The sequence below is a fragment of the Pleurodeles waltl genome, chromosome 2_2 (genome assembly GCF_031143425.1).
Source record: "Pleurodeles waltl isolate 20211129_DDA chromosome 2_2, aPleWal1.hap1.20221129, whole genome shotgun sequence".
In the NCBI taxonomy this organism is placed as follows: Eukaryota; Metazoa; Chordata; class Amphibia; order Caudata; family Salamandridae; genus Pleurodeles; species Pleurodeles waltl.
Window position 1 is genome coordinate 808,769,971 of NC_090439.1, and position 27,254 is coordinate 808,797,224.

Below are 27,254 nucleotides of genomic sequence, written 5' to 3' on the forward strand. Positions count from 1 at the left end.
ACAGGGATTGCCGGTCCCGATGTCTGCCTGGATGCTACTTGAGCATCCGCTTACATGTTCACAAACCATTTCCGCTTGGAAAGCCAGGCCTGGTAGGAAGTTAATTTTCCCTGTTCAATCCTGCAAGGTTGTTTTTCTGAACAGTTCCACGGACCCACCACCTGGGAAGTACTACTTTGGTATCTGTTAACAAGGTGACAAATCTGTGATTAGAAGTATCAATCAGAAGAAAGTTTCTTACCTTCGATGGTGCTCTTTCTGATGGATACTCTGTGTAACTACAGGTTCTTCACTGACCCTCCCACCTCCTTGTTCTATAGAATGGACTCTTTTGGTCCACGTTTTACAAAGTTTCCATTTGGAGATCTGCACACTGGCACAATTGATCATTGAAGGTTCTGCATCTGACGGCATGGACAGATATCTGAAAGAAATAGATGTTGATGCTCAGAAGTGGAAGTTATAGTGTTGCCCAGACAGCACTTCATTGGTGGGAAAAACCTGACACGCGGCAGCTCCACACCACCTAGCACAAGGGAATTGATGAGAAAAATCTCTGGTTCTAGCTTGACTGCTGGAAGTATTCACAAGGTGAAGAATCTTCAGTTTACAGATAAGTAATTTGTTTGTGTGCACCATGCCTGACCATAAGCAGTAATGAAATATATACCCACCCCTATTCTGAAGAGCAGATAGTACTCCTCCTTGAGACTCCCTTCATCTGGGTAGTCTGTGTAAGTACTTACTTTTGCCTGTCTGTGCCAAAGAGTTAAATCCTGGTGTTTTCTGCTAGAACTAAGCCTTGAGGACGAAGCTGGTAGCGCCAGCTACAGGAGACCTATGCCTTCATCTTGATCACCTTCTACAGGTCTATCAAATTCACAACCAACCTCGTAATGTCAGTTGTCTACTGATTAGATGTACTTTTACATTTTGCTGGCATAACTGGATCTTCATCAATTTACTGCCAATCAATGTACTCTTGTATTTATACATCGAGATCTACTTCTGGTGCACTTTACCATTATATTACTTTCCTGTGGTGTAGTAGAAATAAATTAAAATAAACCTTAAACGAAAGTCTAAACAAAACATAAACTGAAATTTTAGCATGCTCATTTTAAAATTGCATATTCTCTACAAAACACATTGATTGAATTTTGATTATTCCCTAGGTGATGCTCTGTGGAATGCAAGAGGTGGATTTAGCAGACTGGCAGAGAAACACCGTCTATCGACATTATACAAGGAACAGCAAACAGATGATTTGGTTCTGGCAGGTGCAGTAATAAACTTGTTATTTTTTAAAAAATCAGTGACAAAATCACAGCGAAACCAGATCAAGTTCTTTTTACAATTATATTTTCACAAGGGCCTCAACATTTGATGACACTTGGAACTACATTCAGAGCAGCCAAGGTGTAAGAGAGAAGTACTTTCAAAAGTTTGATTAGTAGCAGGTAGGGTAGGTTTGAAGCAGCTCTTTAAAATTATTGCTGCTGTTTTAAAAATAGTAACCACAAATGCACATGACTTTGTGTGGCACATAGCCATGTTCCTTCCATCTGTGGCATAGTCTCTTCAGTTTCTATTTTTCTGCCAAGTGACTGTGACAAAATCCATTTTGCTATTCCATTCTTATTAGTCATCACTGTGAACTTGCATTATTTTTCTGTTTGAATTTAGTCTCAAATTCCCCTGACTTCTTTGGTTATTTTTTTTCATACTACTTATAATTATGTACTGTGCACTCAGTAGCATTTGCCATTCTCAGCAAATATTCCCTGTTTCTCTAGGAGTGGCGGATAGTTACTCCAGCAGGGAGTCAGGTGGGCCACACATGCACACATGTTCTTGCACTCACCCATCTACAGGCACACTCACTCATACCCATCCATTCATGAGTGCGCAAACATACACTGACCATTTAGAAGCAACTAAACAGAGACACATTCACATCATATAATTACAAATATACTTTCATGCATACACACACCAAACATTAACAAAAAAACGTACTGGCCCCAACGGAGATCTTAGGTGACAGGAGGGAAGTCTTGGTGCTTCCTGGAGCATTGACTGCTTCCACCTCTCATTGGCTGACATTATTATAGGTCCGGTAGTGAGGGGAGGCGGCAGTCCCTTACTTGTTAGTGTGAGGGATCAGTGAAGCTGCTGACCCCACCCCACTCCGACAGGTGTCACTGAGGAACAGTCAGTCTTAGGCACCTCATGGCTCAAAACTGAACCTCCCAGGTCTAACCCTGTCTGTGATGCACCGCCTCATCATGAGGGGGAGGACCTCCAAGTGCTTTGCCAAGCTGAGGAGGTCACTCGCACAAGGTTGTGAAATCTATAGCCTGGCAAAGTCCAGCTTAGGCAGCCAACCACGTATGCATTTAGCACACGTTCAGCGGCTGGCTGCCTCACCTGAACATGAAGAGTTTCTGTTAGGTTGATGTTTACTCAGTCTGACAGTCACTCTTCATGTTTACAATGGAGTTGGACCCCTTACCCTTAAAGATGGGGTGAAACTCATATTTAGTTGATGTCATCCTGTTATGGTTTGAAATTATACTTTTGTCTCTGAAATCATCTCCCTTTTCACAAGTAGAGCATAATTAACCACAGCTGAGCTGACAATTTGACTTCAGTTCATGGTACTAGGTAGAGGGTGAGTCACCTCTGCTGCCAGAAGACCTACTGTTAAAGTACCTCCCCTCCTTTGTGCCATTCTGCGCATACAAGGGTTAATCAGGAAATGGACAGTCAAAAATCTGAGAAACCTGCACCAGTCTGAAACACCGCTATGTCCTGAACAGCATGACAGCATACTTCATAAGTGTTTGAAAGCCTTAGAACCATTAAAAACTCTTTTCTCTTGCTCCTCCACTGGTCAGACTCTGTTAAAGGTGAAGTGGAGTTTAACACATCTCATGCAAAATTCCTTCATATCAAGAACCATCCTCAATCCCAAAACAATTGATTCAGAGGTTTATCATACTCTGACCAAATGCCTCAATAAGGAATTATTTTTGCTTAATGACTATATTCATGTGCACAATTCCCACCTTATTGTAGTTCAAATCAGGAACTAGTTTTGTTTTTAAAACTTTTTGTTTTCTTTTAGAACAGGTGCCTCATTCTTCAAGCGTAACTATTAAAAACACCCAGAACACAGTTTGGTGTTAAGAGCTCAATCCTAGGATAAATGTGCACAGCTGTCCAGATGTTTTTTTGTTTGTTTTTTTTACTGCAAAGGAGGTTCTTGAAAGGTGACTGAATTACTGGATTTCAGTCAAGTCCACTCTGACACTGAAACCATCACCATTTCAGAGCCAAAGGAGGTACTGGAGAGACTGAGATGAGTTCTCATATTCTGAAGAGGTGGTTTAGGCCATTTTTTACAAACAAATATTGCCATGCTCTCTTGAAGGCTGCTTTACAGTCGCTCAAATTTGGAAGTCATATGAAACATTCCACCTCATGGTTTACTTGCCTCACCTCAAAGAATGTTTCTTGTACTTAATGGACAAATGTATGCCATTGACTGTACAAAGGATGTGTGAGTGGCCTTCACTCTTTTTCTATTATTTCTCAAACTCTTGAGTCAAATACAAAACATCAAGTGTAAATGCAGTATTGTACTTGGCCTGGTAATTTGGCAAGCAAAATGTCCTTGTGTGATGACCTTTTATAATTTGCAAAATAAATCTGCTGTATGTGGAATGTGTAGCTGCAGATGCGCATGCTCTGCAAATTCCTGCCACTAGTGTTAGGCTCAGACGTGTGCAACTTGTTTTTCTTCTAAAGAGTCTTTCGAGTCACAAAGTATAGTAACTCCTCCTGTGACTGATAATGCCCATGGGGATCTGCTCCATTGTAAGATAGTTTTTGTTTTCCGCCATCAAGTTCAGACATTTTAGCTATTGAGTTCTGTGTTGATGTCTCGTGGTGTTTCTCATCAGTCTACTTCAGAAAATCCACTCCTGTTGGCACAATAGAAACTTTTTGTTCGGGTTCTCCTCATCCCAACATCTTTTGGTCTTGATGAAAGGGCTTCTTTCAATGCACCTGATCAGCACCTAGTCTTGAATTCTTCTCTCCAGTGATGACCCAACAGTGACGGAAAGGACGCCCTTCCAATATTACCCCAGTGTCACTAGGTATCCTCGGACTTACTGCTACCAGGTCTACAACCCTTCTGCACCCCCAAACACTATAAGGCTGCATTTGCGGCCTGCCTCGCCTCTGCTTCAAGAAAACCCTTTGTTAGCGATGCCTTGTTTGGCGCAGAATGGAGCACCACAAAGGAGATGATACCCCTGACATGTACAGTTAAGCCCCAAGCCCAGCTCATGGTCCAAATCGGAGAGTGAGTAGCTACAGGATCCTGAAGCCTTTAACTGTGAGTACCACCTCTTAAATGTCCGTAGCACACAGTCACCATGCAAAGGCTGAGACCAAGACCCTACCACCACCACCTCTCCTCCGCTAACCCCCCACCCCACCCTCTCAGCAGGTGTCACACACCAAGCCAAGAGACTAAGCAACAGATTTGAACAGCTCCCTCCACCACCACTGAAAACTTTTCACAAGCCTTAGCTGTCTTCGGACCTGACTGCTCTGCCGTTGCTGGCACCAAAACCCATTTCAGCAACAGTAAGCTAGAAGACTGCTTTGACATTGAGTTGCTCTGCTCCTAGAGCCTCGTCAACTGTGGAGTCCAAAGACCTGCAGCAGCCAATACTCCAGCATTTCCAGGAAGAAATAGCTTAAAGCACGTCAAAAGACTCTTCATCCACCATCAGAATGGAAAGATCTTGACAAAGCCCCCACCTAAGGCCCCAGGTACTCTTCCACAGAAGAGGAGACTTTCTTTTGAGGAGCAGCTTATCTTGGAGCCTACACCTTTTCTCAGGCACAGGCAACATCAGGACACAGGCACCAGCTCACTCCCAATTCGTTCACCTCCACCTCCTCCCACTTCAGCTTTGGTGCTACCACCATTTGGGCTACCACCACCAAGTTCTCTGGAGATTTTAGCACATTCCTTGTGTGAAAGGCTTACCAGCAGCAGCAGCATTTTACACGGGGTTGCACTAGGGGAGGTTATGGAGAAAATAACACCAGGGTCAGGGGCAAGTGAGGTGTGGCTAAAGGAATGCTGCCACAAAGTAATGACTCCCACTCCCTTCTCGATCACACCTGTCGGGAAGATTACATGGATTTTTCCCACAGAGGGAAGAAAACCCCACAGACCAGTAGGTTCTCTTCATTATATGCCAGGGTTACTGCTTAGAGCTCGCAGTACCCCCATCCTGCATACATGCCCTTTCCACAGAACGTCAGCGTCTCCTTCAAGAGGCGGTACAAGCACTCCTTCTCAAAGGAACCACAGAATTTTTGCCACTACATCAGCATGAAAAAGAAGTGTACACCCTCTACTTCCGCATACCCAAGAAAGACAGGGCTCTTAGGCCTATACTTGACCTCAGGTTGCTCAACTAGTCCAATCTGAGCAGTTCTATATCATCACTCTGTAAGATGTCATCCCTGTACTGCAACAAGGTGACTTCATGACTGTAGGAAGCTGGCCTTGGTGTGTGGTGCGCACCTTTGGTGTTATAACCGTAAGCCAGGTCCAGGTATCCCCTATTAATGAGGTGTAGACAGTGGCTCTCTAGAGGTCGCTGTGGATGGGCAGCCAAGACTTATCTAGGAGACGTGAGAGCTTATGCAACACCACTACAGTCACATGGCAATTATACACATGAAAGAACCACACAATGTTACAAAAATAAAGGTACTTCATTATTGTAACACAAATACTAAAATACTAAATAGGCAATACTCCAATAGGAGGTAAGTAAATACACTAATATGTACACATTAGAAGTCAGTGATTAGCAATGAAAGCAATAGTAAAAACAGTAGCAACTAATGAAGGCCCTGGGGGGGGCTAAACCATATACTAAGTAAGTGGAATGTGAAAGGCAGTCCCCCTCCCAAGGAAGTGGAATTAATAAAGAGGAGCTGGAGGAGCTTGGACCCCCAACAGGTAAGTACCAGGGTGCCCCCCAGCGACCAGGAGAGAAGAGGTGAGTACCTAGTATTTCCCCAAACCCACATAACTTTGGTTTAAGGCTGTGTAAGACTCCGATTAGACTGTAAGAAACCAAAGGTGGTCCCCTCTGGCTTCCCCTCCTGGGTTGAGTCCTCCTGGTCCCCGGCAGCTCCACTTTCTAACTGCAAATTTGCCTTTGCCAGGGCTTGTTGGTGGAATTCTGGCACCAACACCCATCTGCAATCTTCACTCCTGCGTGGGACATCTTCTGCATCCATCAGGAACTCTTCTCCGGCTCCAGAGCTGCAGTGCTGACCTGTTCTTCCTCACCATCGACCTACTCCTGCAAGTAGAGCTGGGTGGGGACTCCACTGTGACTTTTGGACTTGGTCCCCTCCACCACAGTTCTTCTTCCCCAGGAATCTATCACTGGTTTCTTGCAGTCTTGTCTGGGTGTCTTCTTCTCTTTCCTTTTTGGGTGGTTTGGGGAAATTCCAGTTTCTGTGGTTTTGTAGTACTTCCAGCTCCCAGCTACACATTCCACTTACCTAGATGTGGGGGCCCTGTGTTCCCATTCCATTTTTTTGTATATGGTTTGGGCTTCCCCTAGGGTCACTATTGGTTATCTACATTTGTACTGTTTCCTAACCTATGCCTATTACTGGTTATTAGTATATATAATAATTAGTGTATTACTTACCTTCTATCAGAAGGTTGCCCTTCTAGTATTTTGTGGTATTGTGTTCCAGAAATAAAGTACCTTTATTTTTGTAAAACTAAGTGTTTACTTTCATGTGTGAATGTGCTATGTGACTACAGTGGTATTGCAAGAGCTTTGCATGTCTCCTAGATAAGCCTTGGCCTCTCATCCACAGTTACCTCCAGAGAGCCTGGCTTCTAGACACTGCCTACACTTCACTAAGAGGGGAAACCAGGCCCTAGTATAAGGTGTAAGTACCTTGGGTACCCACCACACACCAGGCCAGCTTCCTACACCTTTCTATGAGAAGATTTCAAAGTTACAGCTCTTTGATGGGAACAAATAGTTTTGGCTTTTTTTGACAATACTCATCTAAGCAAAATAAAGCAGTAGACACTAGTAGAATGGAAAATATATCTAACCTCCTGTCAATGTCTTGTTTATTTGATGTTGTGCAAGATTCAGCAATTATAGTTCTCTCTCCATAACTGCCAGAGTGCTTTTCTGGTACATGTGTGATGCTGTATTGAGTGACTTTAGTTACTAAATAAAAGTCAGCACTATTGTGGTAAGCAGTTAATCCCAGGCTGATTGTACTAAATGACTTCAGAAATAGGCAAAGACTTTTGAATAAGTTAGAAGAAATGTATGTTGTAGGACGTTGGCTCTGTATGTACTATTTCAAAGTAAGAAATAGCATGCACAGAGTCCAAGGGTTCCCCTTAGAGGTAAGATAGTGGCAAAAAGAGATAATTCTAATGCTCTATTTTGTAGTAGTGTGGTTGAGCAGTCGGCTTATCAGAGGGTAGTGTTAAGCATTTGTTGTACACACACAGGCAATAAATGAGGAACACACACTCCGAGACAATTCCAGGCCAATAGGTTTTTGTACAGAAAAATATCTTTTCTTAGTTTATTTTAAGAACCACAGGTTCAAGATTTACAAACAATACTTTAAATGAAAGGTACTTCACTTAGGAACTTTGAATTAGCAAAATAGCATATACAGTTTCCACACAAATGGCACATCGCTATTTTAAAACTAGACAGTGCAATTTTCAACAGTTCCTGGGGGAGGTAAGTTTTTGTTAGTTTTGCAGGTAAGTAAACCACCTACAGGGTTCAAAGTTGGGTCCAAGGTAGCCCACCGTTGGGGTTTCAGAGCAACCCCAAAGTTACCACACCAGCAGCTCAGGGCCGGTCAGGTGCAGAGGTCAAAGTGGTGCCCAAAACGCATAGGCTTCAATGGAGAAGGGGTTGCCCCGGGTCCAGTCTGCCAGCAGGTAAGTATCCGCGTCTTCGGAGGGCAGACCAGGGGGGTTTTGTAGGGCACCGGGGGGGACACAAGTCAGCACAAAAAGTACACCCTCAGCGGCACGGGGGCGGCCGGGTGCAGTGTGCAAACAGGCATCGGGTTCGCAATAGGTTTCAATGGGAGACCAAGGGGTCTCTTCAGCAATGCAGGCAGGCAAGGGGGGGGGCTCCTCAGGGTAGCCACCACCTGGGCAAGGGAGAGGGCCACCTGAGGGTCGCTCCTGCACTGGAGGTCGGATCCTTCAGGTCCTGGGGGCTGCTCCAGGGGGGCACATTCCTATCCCTATTGGGGGAATCCTCCATCTGCAAGATGGAGGATTTCTAAAAGTCAGAGTCACCTCAGCTCAGGACACCTTAGGGGCTGCCCTGACTAGCCAGTGACTCCTCCTTGTTTTTCTCATTATCTCCTCCGGCCTTGCCGCCAAAAGTGGGGCCATGGCCGGAGGGGGCGGGCAATTCCACTAGCTCGAGTGCCCTGGGCTGCTGTAACAAAGGGGGCGAGCCTTTGAGGCTCACCGCCAGGTGTTAGTTCCTGCAGGGGGAGGTGAGAAGCACCTCCACCCAGTACAGGCTTTGTTACTAGCCACAGAGTGACAAAGGTACTCTCCACATGTGGCCAGCAACATGTCTGGTGTGTGGCAGGCTGCTAAAACTAGTCAGCCTACACTGGTAGTCGGTTAAGGTTTCAGGGGGCACCTCTAAGGTGCCCTCTGGGGTGTATGTTACAATAAAATGTACACTGGCATCAGTGTGCATTTATTGTGCTGAGAAGTTTGATACCAAACTTCACAGTTTTCAGTGTAGCCATTATGGTGCTGTGGAGTTCGTGCATGACAGACTCCCAGACCATATACTCTTATAGCTACCCTGCACTTAAAATGTCTAAGGTTTTGCTTAGACACTGTAGGGGCATAGTGCTCATGCACTTATGCCCTCACCTATGGTATAGTGCACCCTGCCTTAGGGCTGTAAGGCCTGCTAGAGGGGTGACTTATCTATACCTATAGGCAGTGTGAGGTTGGCATGGCACCCTGAGGGGAGTGCCATGTCGACTTAGTCTTTTTACCCCCACTAGCACACCCAAGCTAGCAAGCAGTGTGTCTGTGCTGAGTGAGTGGTCCCCAGGGTGGCATAAGACATGCTGCAGCCCTTAGAGACCTTCCCTGGCATCAGGGCCCTTGGTACCAGGGGTACCAGTTACAAGGGACTTATTAGCAGGCCTCAGCACACTTTCAAATCATAACTTGGCATCAGCAAAGGCAAAAAGTCAGGGGGTAACCATGCGAAGAAGGCATTTCCTTACATATGTCAGCACAAAAATGTTGTCATTTGATTCCCAGTAAACTTGATGTGGAATGAAATGGAAGATTCAGTTCTACGTCTTAGGATGCTCACTAATAATCATAAAATTAGAATATTCCTGCCAACAAGCAGGGACCTTGGAACATTTCCTTTCCATAGAATAATAGAAAAAATCTTCATTAGAGGCAGACATTTTAAAGTAGGTCTTTTATATCTCACCTTCATAGATTCAAGCAGGAAGTCTTCAATTGAGTTTTACTCATTGAAGTAGCTAATTAAAAGACCAGCATAAAACGCTACATTGCAGCACCCATTAGAAAATGTTAGCTTCCCATGTTTAAACATGTGCAGCTTTGCATTTCAGTAAAGACAAATTCAAAGAAAGAATGCCTGCTAGGTCCTTTAGAACTCAGCAGCTTCCCTCTCCCAGCAAACTTTATACTGTCAGTTTGTCTTAAGGCCTTACTTATTTTTTCTAGCTCATGCTGACTGATTCCTAGAACACATCTGGGAGATTTTCTCCCAAATTCTTGAGGTTTTTATTTTTAAAACCATTTATTTCTATCTTCACTCGATTTCTTTTGGCAATTTTTCAACAGATCACTGTTTTTCCCACATTTGTGGGCATTTCTTTTCTCACAGTGCCTTCACCTTTTTCTGAAGTACCCATCTTGTTGGGGAAGAAGGCTACTCGGATCCCCATTGTATCTATGCAGTGCCTTTCACCTACAGATTTAGTTGTGCCCTGTGGGTTTGTCCAAAAAATGCCCAGAAGAACCCTTAGAGAAAGGGATTGCATTTACTTTAGAGGGCAACAGGAAGGCCTAAAGGCGATGCAAAAGAGGAGAGGACACAGGAGGCAGGTCAGGGACCAACCTATGTATTCCGTAACAAAAAGATTTCAATGAGGGGATGACTGTGGTGTCTGGTAATAACACATGAAGGTCAATACAGTAATACGTTCAAGTAGTTAATTCTCTATCATAACAAGCTCTTCATCCATAACTCATCCCTGCAGCCAAGGACTAATAGCTGGCTGGGAATTATCACCTGTTAAAACATAAACATTCTAAGAACATGAGCATCATACAGTTCCTTCAAAGCTGAAGTGCTGACTTTGAATAGCACAAATCTTCCCTCCCATACAAAACACACAACCAAACACAAAGACACAAGTAATTAACAACAGAAATATGACTCAAATTCTAGATGTAGTCATATTCAAACTTTTCTGTCCCTTAAACAATTTAACCATTTTTAGGGGTTTTCCAACTTCAGACACACCACTCTTCCTTTCTTCTCGAAGTCTAACAGCAATACTATCACCAAACCACACACCGGCATTGGCCACAGCTTTCTTAAGATCATAAATAGCCTTACTGGCCTTTTGTTTGAGTAACTCTTTCTCTGCTTGTGAACAAATCCACTTAACTACGTTTCTGATCCCCAATTATTTGCTTAACCCATGGTAGAAACATCCCTGTATCGATTTGTCTTTCCTTAAATAATTCAAAAGTCATGCCCCAGTTGATGAACGAGGCATATACTGAAACACATCTTCTTGCAGCTTAGTTTCTTGTCTCCTGTCTCTCCCTGCACTGTCAGTTAGATACATTCTTTTAATGACCTGTTAAACCTCTCAATCATTCTATTTGTCTGAGGGTGAATGGCGAACATTTTTGAATGGAATATTCCACTTAATTCCTAAAAAAAATCATCAAAAGACACCTCTTTCCAGGGACCTGTTGGTATATCTTTGCACACCATTGACGGAGTTCTGGTATACTTAAGTCTATCACTTTGGCGACACTCAAAATAATCTTGTATCTTTCTTTTCACATCTGTATCCATCCCTGACCACCAGTAACTTAATCTTAACCGTTACTTTGTCTTACAGATGCGTTGGTGTCCAGTATGGGCAAATTAAATTTAACTAGACCCCAAACTCACTTGGGGGGCGAGGGGGTGGTAAATCTTGCCCCAAACAGCAGAATGAGTTTTGCATGGAGGATTCATGCTTCAATTTCTCAAACCCTTTAAGATTTTCAAGATGTTCACCTTCCTTACTCTTACCCTAGGACCAACCGCTGGCTAGGAATCATAACCACTTCTAACATTAACAGTCAAAGAACATGAACATTGCCCTCTTCCTACAAAGCTCGAGCACTAACCTTGAATACCACAGACATCTAAAGAAAAGACTCAACATAGACGTAATCACCATCATTCAGAACACTCCTGGAGATCACTGGAGTACCAGCTAATGTCAGGGCACTCTTTAGCCCTGAACATGTTTGCCATCGAAAAGCTTGATGACAAGGAAGACCCAGCCAGTGCTGGAATCATCAAAAATTAGAATTTTAAAGATCATACTGTCTTGATGCCGAGCAGATCCCAACGTGAAGACAGACATTGATACTTCCATGATTACTGTCAAAACATCAACTATCTCTGCTGAAGCACTCATTGATGTTGAAGTTCACACTGTCAAAAAAGTTGATGTTGAAAAATTCTTCTATTGCTCCCTCTTCGGAACTACCAGCAGGATGTCTCTCCTTCCAATACACATTTTACCTCTTTGAGTGAAAATATCAAAGATGGTGATTCCTGCTGATAATCCTATTCGTGATACTTTGCTGCCACTGTGTAGCAGGCTGCCCCAGTGTGTGGTGGACACCTATGGTGTTACACCTTATACTGGATCCAGACAACCCTTATTAGATAGTGTCTTGGTAGCCAGGGTTCTCTAGTGGTGGCTGTGGTGTGCGGGCAAGACTTATCTAGGAGGAGTGTGAAGAACTTGCAATACCACAGTTATTAACTTAGCACATTTGAAAGGAATCACAAAGTGTTGCAAAAATAAAGGTACTTTATTACAGGCACACCATACTAGATTACTATAGGCTAATCCCCTTCTGGAGGTAAGTACACACAAAATATACACAGGTAAGTATTAGGAATTAGCATAAAATACCAAAGGACCTAAAGTGGGGCCAACCCATATGCTAAAAAAGTGGAATGCAAGAATGGGTCCCATACCAGAGGATGTGTAGTACTTAGCCAAAGGCTGGGAGAGAGTAGAACCCCAAGAGGTAAGTATCTTGAAGACCCCCAGTGACCAAGAAAGCAGAGTTAAGTTACCTAGTCGTCCCATAGGTTAACGTGGGAAATTAGAATGGGATATTGCAAAAGCAGGACCAGGATGGTGGAACCCAGTGGTGGATTCTGGATGAAGAGGACATGCAAAAGAAGGGGACAGAGTCTAGTCCACGCAGGAGTGTCCAGGTGGGGCAGGAGGCAAAGCCCCCACCCTTCTGTGGGTGAAGATCTGGGTCGACAGTGGTGGATGAAGTTCAACTGCTGAGTCCAGGAGCTGGAGAGGAGTCCCTGAAGTCACCTAGGAGTTGTCCATCGACGATCGCCGGATTGCAGATATGTCAGTGGTCAAGAGGACCACCAACAAGCAAATGCAACTGGAGCTGTTGGAGATTTGCAGAGCTGAGGGGGACCAGCAAGGTCCTGGGGATTTGACCCTTGAAGGGAAGTCTGGGCTGACCCTCCGAAGACAGGAGAGCCAGCAGAAGCACTTGGAGCCACAACGAGCAAACCACTGGCAGCAGGCACAATAAGTCGCAGTGAGGCCCAGGCAGCACACCTGAAGAGGAGTTGCTTGAGCAGGAGAGAGGAAACTGTCCTTGCAGAGGTAGAGTGCTGGGGGCTGGAGCTACTTGGAGCCTGAAGATCCCTTGGAGCAGGAATCAACAAGCTTGGTTGCCGCAACAGTTGAAGTTCACAGGGGTTCTGTCTTGGAGGAAGAGGCAAGGACTCACCATCTCCTAAGTTGGACAGAAAGCAGAGAGGACTCGGAGGATCCCTCAGAACCTCCATCTGTGTTGGAGAATCTTTGCAGATCCAGAGGACACCAGATCCCAGCAGCCAGACGTAGGTGCCTGCAGATGCAGGGGAGTGACTCCTTCTCTCCAGCCATGGAAATGTTGCAAGTTGCAGACTAGCTGCGGAAACAATGTCGCAAGGAGAGGTCGCTCGGTGTTGAAGTCCTGTTAGGTTCAAGTGAAGTCCAGCAGCAGTTCCAGTGGCCAGGAGCAGAAGAGGTGGTTGCAGAGTAGTCCTGGATACTGTACCTGGGGGCTCACCAGCAAGGGAGTTCCTAATTATCCCAAAAAGGGACTTGATCACTCCGCAAGGGGAGTACCTATTAGAGGGGGTCACTAATGACATCTGCCTAACCTGACCAGTCAGATGCTCCCAGGGGCCTCTGCCCATCTTGAAAGAGCTCTGGGCACCACCCCATGGGTGGTGATGGACAGGGGAGTATTCACTCCCCATTCCTTTGTGCAGTTTTGGCCCAGAGCAGGGACTGGATGTCCCTGGACTGGATCAAAGCTGATTGTGCAAGGATGGCACCAGGTGTGCCCTTCAAAGCAAACCAGTGTTGTGGGGAGGCTACCCGTCCCCAGCCTTGTAACACCTATTTCCAAAGTAGCCCCTCTCCCACAGGAAATCCTTTATCCACCTTCCCCTGCTTGAGCTGGTCAAGCAGCAGAAGGTCAGAACCCTGTCTCAGGGGCTGCAGCAACGTGGGCTGCTAGTAGACCCTGAAAGACTGGTAGGAACAATACTGGGGCGGTCCTCTGAGCATACCAAACATGCCTAGGTTTGTAGTTATGATTATGTAGCTAGACCATAGATAGTGACCTATGGCCAGTACATAGCTAAAATGGCTTCCCAGGACTTACAAAGTCCAGGTAATTGTGACTGCAGTTCCTGGGGATACCTCTGCTGCTGCAGGGGTGCTCACACACAGGGACCTGCACCTTGCCCTTGGGCTGAAGGGCCTACCAGAGGAGTGACTTACAGTGCTTAAGTGCAGTGACTACGATGTATGGCAAGCCTTACATTGGGGCGAATGGGTGCATGCACCATTTCATGCAGGCTGCAATGCAGGCCTTCAAAAACAGTTTGCCTGGGCTCCTATCGGTGGCACAATACATGCTGCAGCCCATCGGAGACCCCTGGTGTACCAGTCCCTTGGGTACCTCAGTACCATATACTAGGGACTCACATGGGTGCACCAGTATGCCAATTGTGGGGCAAGAAAGTTACCAAGCAACCAAACATGGGGGAGAGAGCACAGCCACTGAGGTCCTGGTTAGCAGGATCCCAGTGAACTACAGTCTGAACATTCTGACAAGGCAAAAAGTAGGGGTAACTGTGCTAGAAAGATAGTAGTTTCCTACAATCATGACTCTGGATTTCTACCATAATTTCACCTTTGAGCCTGGATTGGGTTAGTATATGATCATTGTCCTTATAGTGAAGGAGTTTGGCCACTATAGTCGTTGGGGGCACGCACAGCAGAGGGGGCTAAGCTGGCAACCAGTGGGCGTGTTCAAGGGTGTAAAGGGGGAGAACCCCTCCAGAGCCACCTTATCACAGAACCATGGCTCAAGGAAGTCAGTCATATTGGTATTCAAGCCCTCTATCAGTTCTGGTGGACCTCGAATCCGGAGGTTGTTCCATCGGGCCCTGTTCTCTTCGTCCTCAGCCCACAATTCTAATGTTTTCACTCTGCCTTCCATGTGGGTTAGTTGTTTATGCATAGCATTTAATTCAGGGGTGACATTCTCCAGCGTGCATTCCCTGGTGGTGACTGTTCCTGCCATTCTCTGCTAGTCGTCTCTCAGAAGCCCCATTTCATTTACCTTTGTGTAAATTTTTTGTCCAATGCCTCCCTTGAGGTGGCTATGGCTTGGAGTATTGTGTCCAGCGTTGCCTCTGGCAGCTCCCCATGGCAGGCCCAGCGCTCGGACCAAGTCCTTCCCGGGTGAATTTCTTTAGTCTTGTGAGGAGCTGGGCCAAGTGCCTTCTTTGTATTTTTTATTTTGTTTTTTGTTTTTTGTTTACCCATTGTAGGAAGCTGGTTCTGTATATACTACATCAAAATGAGCTATAGTGTTCACAGAGTCACAAGATTGTTTGCAGGTAAGTACATAAAATGAAAGGTACTTTCCATTGGTATACTTAGAACTTTTAATGAAATCAACAATTTATAAAGTTTTCCTTAAAATGGCAAAAAGCTATTTTAAAAGTGGACAGTGCAATTTTCAACAGTTCCTGGGGGAAGAAAAGATTGAACAGTTTTACAGGTAAGTATTCGGCTTACAGTTCTTATCTCGCAGGTTTAGGTAGTCCATCGTTGGGGGTTCAAGTTTTCCCTAATTTTCCCTCCGAACTTGCTGCCAAAAGTGGGACTTTGTCAGGGGTCATGCATCTTCACTAGCTGGAGTGCTCTGGGACACTGTAATCTGAGGCTTGAGCCTTTGAGGCTCACCGCCAGGTGTTACAGTTCCTGCAGGGAGTGGTGTGAAGCACCTCCACCCAGGATAGGCTTTGTTTCTGACCACAGAGTGCACAAAGGCACTCACCCCATGTGGTCAGAAACTCGTTTGAAAGTGGCAGGCGGCACAGACCAGTCAGTCCTACACTACCAGTTAAGCTAACATACAAGGGGCATCTCTAAGATGCCCTCTAAATGCATCTTTCAATAAATCCCACATAAGTGTGGGTTTATTGTGCTGAGAGGTTTAATACCAAACTGCCTAGTATTCACTGTAGCCATTATGGTGCTGTGGAGTTAGTAATGACAGACTCCCAGACCACATACTCAATATGGCTACATTGCACTTACAAATGTCTGAGAATGGACTTAGACACTGTAGGGGCATATTACTCATGCAGCTGTGCCCTCACCTCTGGTATAGTGCACCCTGCCTTAAGGCTATATAGCCTGCTAGAGGGGTGACTTACCTATGCCACAGGTAGTGGTTTGTGGGCATGATACCCTAAGAGGGGTGCTATGTCGACTTTGTCTTTTTTTCTCAACCAGCACTCACAAGCTGCAAGGCAGTGTGCATGTGCTGAGAGAGGGGTCCCCAGGGTGGCATAATACATGTTGCAGCCCTGAGGGGCCTTCCCTGGCCAGGGGCCTTCCCTGGCCACTGGTGCTGGGGCCTGGTTAGCAGGGACCCAGCACACTTTTAACCAATGTTGGCATTAACACTAGGCAAATGTGGGGGGGTAACCATGCCGACAGTAGCTCTTTCCTACACAACCCCACCCCGCCCCCCCCCCCCCACCCCAAACGAAAGAGGATGAGACTAACCTTTCCCAAGAGAGTCTTCAAAATCTAAGTGGAAGAACCTGGTAAGTCCATCTGCATTGGCATGAGCAGTCCCTGATCTGTGTTTCACTACAAAGTCCATTCCCTGTTGGGATGTGGACCACCTCAAAAGTTTAGGGTTCGGGTCTTTCATTTGCTTAAGCCATCTGAGAGGTTTGTTGGCAGTTTGAACAACAAAGTGAGAGCCAAACAAGTATGGCCTCAGCTTTTTCAGGGACCAAACCACAGCAAAGGCTTCACTCTCAATGGCACTCCAACGCTGCTCCCTTGGGAGTAACCTCCTGCTAATGAAAGCAACAGGCTGGTCAAGGCCATCATCATTGGTCTGGGGCAATGTTCAGAGGCATCTGTCTGCACAATGAATTACTTAGAATAATCTGGAGCTTTTAGAACAGGTGTTGAGCACATTGCTTCTTTTAGGATGTCAAAGGCCTTTTGGCAGTCAAGGGTCCAGTTTAACTTCTTTGGCATCTTCTTTGAGGTCAGTTCAGTCCGGGTAGTCACAATGGATCCATATCCCTTCACAAACCTCCTGTAGTACCCAGTCAGGCCAAGGAATGCCCTGAGTTGAGTCTGGGTTTTTGGAGCTTCCCAGTCCGGAATTGTGTGGATCTTTGGTTGTAAAGGTTGCACTAGGCCCCCACCCACAAGGTGGCCCAAGTATACAACAGTGTCCTGCCCTATCTGGCATTTAGATGCTTTGATAGAGAGGCCTGCTGCTTGCAAGGCCTGCAAAACCTTTCCCAGGTGGACCAGGTGATCCCGCCTGTTGGAACTAAAGACAGCAGTATCATCTAGATATGCTGCACTAAAGAACTCCAAACCAGCAAAGACTAGATTCACCAACCGTTGGAAGGTGGCAGGGGCATTCTTCAAGCCAAAGGGCATAACAGTGAACTGATAATGCCCATCAGGTGTTGAGAATGCTGTCTTTTCTTTGGCTCCAGGTGCCATCCTAATTTGCCAGTACCCACCCTGCAGTTAAGTCAAAGATACTTAGGAATTTGGCTGCACCTAATTTGTCAATAATTTCATCTGCTCTGGGTACTGGGTGTGCATCTGTCTTGGTGGCAGAATTCAGTTTGCTGTAGCCCACACAGAACCTCATTTCTCCCTTGCCATCTTTGGTATGAGGTTTGGGGACCAAGACCACTGAGCTAGCTCAGGGTCTGTCAGAGTGCTTTATTACCCCTAACTCCAGCATCTTGTGGACTTCAACTTTAATTCCTCTCTTTGACTTTGTCAAGCTGTACTTGCAGGAGGTGATCGACGATAATGAAGAACAGGTTAGCTCTGCAGCCCTCGAGCCAGAGAAGAGTTCCTGAGGGATGCAGAAGACCTCCCATGCTGGAGTGAAGATTGCAGACAGGTCTCGGTGCAGGAATTCTACCAACAAGCCTTGGCAAAGGCAAACTTGCGATAAGTGGAAAAGTTGTGCTGTGGGGACTAGCACGGCCCAGGAGCACTCAACCCAGGATAGGGAGTCACAGGGCACTGTCAGTGCCACAGAGAGTCCACAGGAGCAGAGGCAGCACCCACAGGAGTCGCAGAGGAGGCCCACACAGCACAACAAAAGAGGATCCCATGCTGCCAGAGAACCATGCAGGAGCCTGGCCTTTGCTGGAAGAAGTGCTGGTGGATGGAGTAGTACGTCACCTGAAGATCCCTTGGAGATGCAAACAAGCCTTGGAAGCTGCAAGAGACGCAGTGCACTGGGGTACTGTTCTGCGTGGGAAGGCAAGGCCTTACCTCCACCAAAGCTGGACAGCTGACAGAGAGGACTAAGAGGACTACTCCGGACCACCACCCATGATGCATCATCCACGCAGCTGGTAGTCGCTTGCGGATGCAGGGGATTGACTCCTTCACTCAAGGGAGATTCCTTCTTCCTTCTTGTACAGACTGAAGACTTGCCGCCCTCAGAGAATGCACAGTTAGGGAAATGTTGCAGAAGCTGAACGGAGCCGTGGAAACAATATTGCAAGAAGAGTTATCTTTGTGGATGCAGATTGTCGGTTTCTGGAGGGTCCAGTCCCGGTTCCATTGGCTAGAAGTCGAAGTGGAGGTTACAGAGTAGTCCTGCTCGAATCTTGCAAGCCAAGTCTGAGGACCCACCTAAGAGAGAGACCCTAAATAGCCCAGAAAGGGCGATTGGTCACCTAGCCAGATGACCACCTCAGGTTGGGGCTCTGATGACACCTGCCTGGCCACTCAGACGCTCCCGGAGGTCCCTGCCAGCCTTGGATTCAAGATGGTAGAACTCAGGGACCCTCTGGAGGAGCATTGGGCACCACCACTGGGGTGGTGATGGACAGGGGAGTGGTCACTCCCCTTTCCATTGTCCAGTTGCGTGCCAGAGTGGGGACTTGGAGGTCCCTGAACCGGTGTGGACTGGTTTATGCACGGAGGGCACGAAATATGCCCTTCAAAGCAAAACCAGTGGCTTGGGAAGGCTACCCCTCTCAAGCCAGTCACACCTGTTTCCAAATGGAGAGAGTGTTACCTCCCTCTCCCAAAGGAAATCGTTTGTTCTGCCTTCCTGGGCTTGATCAGATTAAGCAGCAGAAGGGCAGAAACCTGTATGAGGGGTGGCAGCAGCTGAGCTGCCTGTAAAATCCTGTAAGACTGGTGGTAGCAATATTGGGGGGTCCTCTAAGGAGCCCCTAGAGTGCATGGAATAATACTTCCAACACTTGCAATAGTATTGGGGTATGATTCTGACATGTTTTATACCATACATGCCCTGTTTCGGAGCTACCATTACGTAGCTGGACATACGTAGTGACCTCACACACAGGTACCTGCACCCTGCCCTCTGGGCTGTGAGGGCCTACCCTAGGGGTGATTTACAGTGACCTGGTGTATTGACCTGTAGTGTAGTGTATGCACCCGTTTCACACAGGCTGCAGTGGCAGGCCTGCAGAACCCTTTGCATGGGCTCCCTATGGGTGGCCGAATAACTGCTGCAGCCCATCGGGATCCCCTGGAATCCCAATGCCCGGGATACCTAGGTACCATATACTAGGGACTTACATGGGGGGACCAGTATGCCAATTTTGGGGAGAAAAAGGCACAGTTTACAGGAGAGAGCAAAACTACTGGGGTCCTGGTTAGTAGGATCCCAGTAGACCCAGTCAAACACACTGACAACAGTCAGAAAATGGGGGTAACCATGCCAAGAAAGAGTGTACTTTCCTACAGTAACCATGCCAAAAGGGGCACTTTCCTTCAGGCACCCTTAAGGGTTATTTGTCTGCCATCCTGATCAACCCTCCTTGTTTATATCTCCCATTGTTGCGTGATTCCTCAAAGGTCTTACCCACATGTTTCTGCTTACCCCGTTCATAATGCCCCTGTGGGATCTGAACCTGGTAGTCCCTTATCTCATGTGTGCTCCTTTTGAGCCTCTTCATAATTGTCCTATTCGGCTCCTCACCTTAAAAACAGTCTTCCTTGTGGCCAACACCTCTGCACTGAGAGCGAGTGAGCTGCAAGCTCTTTCTTCGAAGCCAGCCTTCTTCTTTTATGTTCATCCTGACAAGTTGTGGCCTCTTTCCTACCTAAAGTGGTCACGCCCTTTCATGTAGGCCAGTCCATCACCTTGCCTACTTTTTATGCACCCCCACTTCCTTCTCGTGAGGAGGAGAGACTCCACTGTGTGGATCCAAAAAGAGCATTGACGTTATACCTCAGTCGTACTAAAGACTTCTGGGTGGACGATCAACTCTTTGTAGGTTATGTGGGTGTGAAGATAGGATGGGTGGTGCAGAAGAGAACCATCTCCAGATGGGTTGTTCTTGTCGTAGTTTGGACTCTTGCTCTAGGCAAGACTGCTGGTTAAGGGATGACAGTACTTTTCCTTATAGGCGACTATGCCTATCCTACAACAAATCGCAACTGTTGTCCCAACCTTACCGGCTCACTAGCAGCACCTCACCAGAAACACAATAGTAAAAGGTGATTTGTGTCAGCCTTTACGCATGGACTGGAGAATAAGACTTCTCAGAGAGTCGTGGTCAAACGGATATTACCCCTTTCTCACAGATATATTATGTCTCATACAAATACAGGCAATGACAAAGATGCAGTAAAGTTTCAGTGGTTTTTATTTAACACAACTGCAGTTTGTGCTATGTTGCATGGGCTGCAATGATTAGGATAATGAATAATGCAAGAAACAGAATTGTGAAGATGAGTCATTACTACAAAGACTCCCACCATCTTGCAATGCATGTCAAAGACCTACGAGATGCAATATGCCCTAATACCCTGATGTGATAGGCCTAACCTCCTACCTAGAGGAGAGCTGGGTTTGCTAAACCTAATCTGCCAATGCCATGTCCATGAGAGGAGCCCTCAACCCTCGTTACCTAGGAGGAATGAGGTCTCTATCTCAGACTCTGCAGGGACACGAAGACTGGGTCAGCGTCAAGACGACGTGCAGCATCGGTATCAGCGATGGTGGCGATGCCCTCTGGTCGGAATCCCTCTGATTATCTGTCTAAAGTGTGATGTATTTATACAGATCTACCAGGACCCCTGACATAGGTGTGTTCCGAAACAATAGATAAGACATGCTTGGGACAGTAATTATTATAAACAATCCCCCGAAAGTATAGAGAGGGAAAATCCCTAAGTGTGAACACTTACTGTTTGTTTGTCTTTATTGCTTGATCTTGACGCCTTAGCGCGGTGGCACTGATAATGCAAAAAAAAAACAAGTGGCCTAACTATAAACAAGGCAGCCATCTTAGATGAATTAAATGGGCTAAGACGGAGCAAGCTAAGTAGGTTAAAAGTCACTAGGTGACGGGGGCACGAGTCTGCAAGCCAGAGGCTAAGCTAACTCCTGTTATCCCATTAAAACAAACTAGGATTCACTACATTCTCTGCATCAAAATGTGCTACGTTTAGGCTAAAAAGTAACCCCTGTGGATTTGCATGCTCACTCAACCAGAGCAACAGCTGCAACAACTGCGTTAGCAAGCAGAGTTCTAGTCCTGGACATCTGCCAGGCAGCAACGTGGGCTTCCCTGCACACGTTCACTAAACACTTCTGCCTAGACAGTCAGGTGCGCAGGGACATCTATTTTGGCGGTTCGGTCGTGCAGGACTTCCTAGTATGATCTTAGTTTGCAGGCCCACCTCTGGGAATATTGCTTGGGTAACTATTCTAAGGGAAGGAATCTGAAACTATTAGTTCAATAAGTTATTTACCTTCTGTAACCAATTAGCTGGTAGAGACATATTCTAGTTGCATATTCCTTACAGACCTGCCTATTCTCCATGCACTGTGAACTGATTTCTAGGGACGGACTTCCTTTCAGGGCCCTAGTTCTGGTGCACCAGTCTCAATGTTCTTCATTGCTACACACTTCTGGCGTAGAAAATCGTGAAAAGAAACTGATGTCAGCATACTGGGTTAGCTCCTACATACAACTGCCACGTGACTGTGCGCAAGGGTATTGCTCAAAGAAAAATCTCCAGATCCAGTCTGACACCTAGGGTAAGTAATCTGCAACTAGAATGTCTCCACCAGATAATTTGTACCGAAGGTAAGTAACTTGTTCTTCTGGTTTCCTGGGTGGCATTCCCTTGTGTTGTATTATTATTCTACTGGTCAGACTGCTTATTTGGTTTCTTAACCTGGTGTCTGTATCTCCAAGCCTCGTTTCATTTTTTTTTTTTTGTGTGTAATTTGCATACACCTTAAATATGTCCAACTTGTAGGATACAGCTGTGGTATAGACCTGTGCATTTTTCCTTTACCTCTCCATTTGTTTGGTTGCCATTGTTTGTGTGCCTTTAGATTCTCCTTCACTGGTCTTGAACTAATGTATCCGTTCTTGCAGTATTCTTGTTATGTTTCCCCATGAATTTGATCTTTCTTCGTTACCATTTATGTAAGCTTAGATCTGATAGAGACTTCTAATTGCAGCTTTCTTACCTTAGAATTTCCCCCAGGTGTCAGACTGAATTGGAAGATTTTTCTTCGAGCAGTACCTCTACGTGCCGTTAGGTGGGGTCGTTGGTTTCGTGGTCGCATGATGACGTCGTCGTACATACGTGCCACCCCGGCTTGCTGACATAAGTTTGTTTCTTTCAGAGCCAGCCTTTGCGCAGATCGGGAGAAGAGCTACCCTGGTCATTTTTTGACCACATGTTTGTCTAATTGGTTCTTGACAAGTTTTGGTTTGCGTTGAGGGATGTCCGGATGACCGGATTCAAGCCCTGCAACTCCTGTCACACCATGATGTCGGTAACGGAACCACACCTCGTGTGCCTCTGGTGTCTGGAGCGCAACCACGACCCAAAGTCGTGCTCCGAGTGTCGGTCCGTGAACTCGAAAGCTTTGAGAGAGCGGTCTCTAAGGCTTATGGTGGTCCCACACTCGAGTCCACACCGTTCCCGGTCCTTTTTGAGAGAAAGGTTAGGAGACCGGTTCTGGAGGCATCACCTATTATCTTCGTCCAAATCATCTGGACATTCGGGTAAGAAGAATAAGGTGAAGAAGGCGAACGTTCTTCGGCTTCGCCCTGTCGTTCGCACGACACGATGCCGGAAGAGCGTCAATGATCTAGGCTTCTGTCTTTGGAGCCTCCGTCTGGGTCTGTTCCACGCCTCCCAGACTTTCCGGAAGCCGGTGCCAACCCTGCCCAACTTAAATAATTTTATGAGGCCATGCTCCTTGTATTTGGGCAGACCGACCCACCCTTGGCGCCTTCGGGCTCAGGGAATTCAGCGAGGGCCCCCTCTGGCTCCAAGTTGACTGCTTCAGCCCCGACTCCGGAGGGTACCTCAGAATCCGCTTCCGGATCAGTTCTGACGCCGGTTGTGCCAACGTGACCTTCCCCGGCATCGGGTCAGATGTCGACGCTCACAGTGCCAGTTGGGTCCACAATTGACTCCGACCCTGTACTGATTCTCGATGACCCAGAGCCGGAATGATGTCAGTTGCTGCCTATTCCATTTCTATGGGCTCTCCTGGGCCCAGGGTTGATCCTCATCCCTATTGCTATGGGTATGGATACGGGGAGAGTGTTGGGCCCTTTAGAATACCAGCTTGACTCTGACATGGACTGGGTACAGGATTTGGGTAATGCCAGTGCATTGGACACCTCCCCTTATGCTGGCATGCTTTCTCCCCCTACAGTGGCTACGGAGGAGGAAGCGTCATATTCTATGGTGGTAAGAATGGCTGCTGAGGTTTGGGACCTCGAGTTTCCCTCTGCGGAGGTCAGGACTAACCTCCTGACCAAAGTGCTTCAGCCTTGGGCCTCCAACTCTGATTCCCTCCTCCCCTTCAATTAAGTACTTACGGACGTCCTACTGGGGAACCTGGCCCAGACCCAGCACAATGGGTCCTGTGAATAGACCGTTTGCCCACTGCCATCATCCTGCCTCGACTGACCAGAAATTGGTGACCCAGAACCCTACCCCTGAGAGCCTTGTCATCCAGGCTTCATCATCCTCTGGAACATTCTATACCGCTCCCTCACACAGGTAATCAAAAAGACTGGACACCTTGGGGAACAAGATGTTTTCTTCCGCCAGTCTAGCGCTGCAGTCCGTGAACACTGCATGCCTTTTGGGCGCTATTCCCATACTCTCGGGGATACGGTCACGTACGTGCTGCCTCGAGTTCCAGAGGAGACCTGAAACGTTCTTTCCCAAGCTGTGACAGGTGGGAGAGACGTAGCCAAGTTCATGATACGTTTTGAATTGGATACGACCGACTCACTGGGCAGATCGATTGCATCGACTGTGGCATTGAGGTCTGGTTGAGGACGTCTGGCTTTTCAGGCGATGTCCAGCAATCTTTGATGGACATGCCCAGCAATCTTTGATGGACATGCCCTTCGATGGCGTCCGTCTCTTTGGACACCAGGCAGACTCAACGCTCAAGCGCTTTAAGGATTCCCGGGCTACGGCTCAGTCCCTTGGCCTCACAGCTGCTTCTCGTTCCCATCAGTCCACCTTTCGCTCCTTTTGTGGCTATGGAAGGGACACCCAACTGCATTAATTTCTAACTCGCCACCGAACCGTGCATGCTGTACAGCCCCTGCGTGGCTCTGGGATCCAACATGCTTATGGACCAGGGAGTCAGTGAAGCGCCCAGTCCACCCTGCTCCCTCCTCTGCCTCCAAACCTTCCTAGTCCGTCGGAACATCCGGGACCAGTTGGAGGCAGGATTCGCCATCACCTGCCCCACTGGGAATCCATTACCATTGACAGGTGGGTTTTACAAAGCAGCTAAAGCGGCTACTCCTTATCCTTCAAAACTTCCCCTCCAGCCATGCCACCATCATTCGATCATCTATCGGGGATCAGGAGGTTAATGCTCTCTTGGCCAAGGGAGCCATAGAGAGGGTCCCTGCACCAGAAGTAGGTTGTGGTTGCTTTTCCCGCTACTTTCTGGTGCCTAAAAAGGACAAGGGCCTTCGCCTTATCCCAGACCTCCGGTCCCTCAATCTCTTCCTTATGAAAGAGATGTTCAAAATGCTAACCCTAGCTCAAGTCCTTTCTGCACTGGACCCTGTAGACTGGATGGTAGCGTTGGACTTGCAGGACACCTATTTCCACAGTCCAGTCCTGCCGGCTAACAGACGTTACCTATGATTCATGGTAGGTCACGAGCACTTTCAGTTCATCGTGTTCCCCTTTGGCCTTACCAGCGCCCCTCAGGTGTTCACGAAAGTGATGGTAGTGGTTGCAGCTCATTTGCGCAGGTCAGGGGTTGCAGTCTTCCCCTACCTCGACGATTGGCTGTTGAAGGCAGGTCCGCCCCAGAAACTCATCTCCCACCTCCAGACCATGGCGAACCTCCTGCATTCGCTGGGGTTCACTATAAGCGTGCCAAAGTCACACCCAGCTCCCTTGCAAATGCTCCCTTTCCTTGGAGCTGTTCTGGACACAGTGCAGTTTTTTTCTGCCAGAAAAGCCAGTCCAGGATATTCGGGCTATGATACCGATGTTTCAGCCTCTATCCTGGATTTCGGTGAGAACGACTTTGAGGCTGCTGGGCCTCATAGCCTTCTGCATCTTCCTGGTTTAACATGCCAGATGGCATATCCGGGGTCTGCAGTGGGACCTAAAGTTCCACTGGGCACATCATCCAGGGAATCTCTCTGACATGGTTCAGATCTCTGAGGGAACTGCAAAAGATCTGCAGTGGTGGTGAACAAATCCAGAATGGATCAACGGCAGATCGGTCTCCCTTCCCCAACCAGACTGCACAGTAGTGACAGATGTGTCACTCCTGGGATGGGGCAGCCACATGGGAGAGGTGGCGATCAGAGGCCTCTGGTCTCTGGCGAACTCCGCGCTTCACATCAACCTTCTGGAGCTCCGGGTGATCTGACTTGCATTGAAAGCATGCCTTCCCTCTCTCAAAGGGAAAGTTGTGCAGGTGCTCACTGACAGCACCACCGCCATGTGGTACTGCAACAAGCAGGGTGGAGTGAGGTTGTGGACCCTTTGTCAAGAGGCTTTTCGCCGCTGGACATGGCTGGAATGCCAGGGCATTTCCATGGTGGTTCAACATCTGGCGGGCTCTCTGAACGTCAGAGCAGATGAACTCAGCCCTCCATGCATAGCCAATCACTAATGGCGTCTCCATCCGTAGGTGGTGCAAGGTCTCTTTCAGCAGTGGGGAGAGCCTTGGTTAAATCTGTTCACCACCGCAGGGAACGAGCTGTCAGCTGTTTTGAGCTTTGGAGTTACCAAGGCGGCACTTGCTCGGTGGTGCTTCTCGTCACGAGTGGAACTCTGGCCTCCTGTACGCCTTCCTGCTAATACCAAGAAGATCAGGTAAGACCAGGCCCAAGCAATCTTGATGGCTTCGGACTGGGCATGAAGTCTGGTATCCCGAACTCTTGAGCATGGCTATCAATCCTCCAATCAGACTGCCCCTTCGGGAAGAAGATCTGTTGCTGCAACAGGGGACAGATATTTACCCACCTGAACCTGTCCAGTCTCCGCCTCCTTGCATGGAGATTGAGTGGCGACAGACGGCTTTTGACCTTCCACCCGAAGTCTGTAATGTCATCTTGGCAGCACAGCATCCCTCCATAAAAACCATATACGCCTGTCATTGGAAGAAATTTGTGGCATGGTATATCAACAAGTCTATTGATCCCCTCTCTCCACCTCTCTCAGAGGTTCTCCTCTTTATTCTCTCTTGCCCAGCAGGGCTCTAGGTACCCTCAAGGGATATTTGCCTGCCATCTCTGTCTGTTTAAGGCTGCCAGACCAACCTTCTCTTTTCAAATCTCCCATTGTTGAGAGGTTTCTTAAAGGCCTCACTCAATGTTTCCTCCCGTCCCGTTTATCATGCCCAGTGTAATTTGAACTTGGTCCTCACATTCCTCATGTGTGCTCCTTTCGAGCTCGCAGAGTGAGTGAGCTTCATGCTCTTTCTTCAAAGGAGGCGGAGACCATTCCTAGCAGTGCATCCTGACAAAGTGGTGTGTCGTACCAGGGCTTCCTTTCTTCCCAAAGTGGTAACACCTTTTCACGTAGGCCAATCTATCACCTGCCTACTTTTTCACGCACCCCCACATCCCTCTCATGAGGAGGAGAGACTCCGCCGTCTGGATCCAAAATGAGCGTTGGCGTCCTACCTAGACCGTAAAAAAGATTTCCGGGTGGACAATCAAATCTGTGGATTA

The 27,254-nt window shown here is 47.2% G+C and overlaps 1 protein-coding gene across 1 annotated transcript in view; it reads left to right on the forward strand.

Annotated features, from left to right (window-relative positions):
* WWP1 (WW domain containing E3 ubiquitin protein ligase 1) overlaps positions 1 to 27,254 on the forward strand; it is a 711,039-nt gene that overhangs the window by 610,093 nt on the left and 73,692 nt on the right. The window contains exon 21 of the mRNA XM_069220436.1: positions 1,176 to 1,280. Coding sequence (XP_069076537.1) covers positions 1,176 to 1,280 — 105 coding nt within the window. The remainder of the gene's footprint in view (positions 1 to 1,175; positions 1,281 to 27,254) is intronic.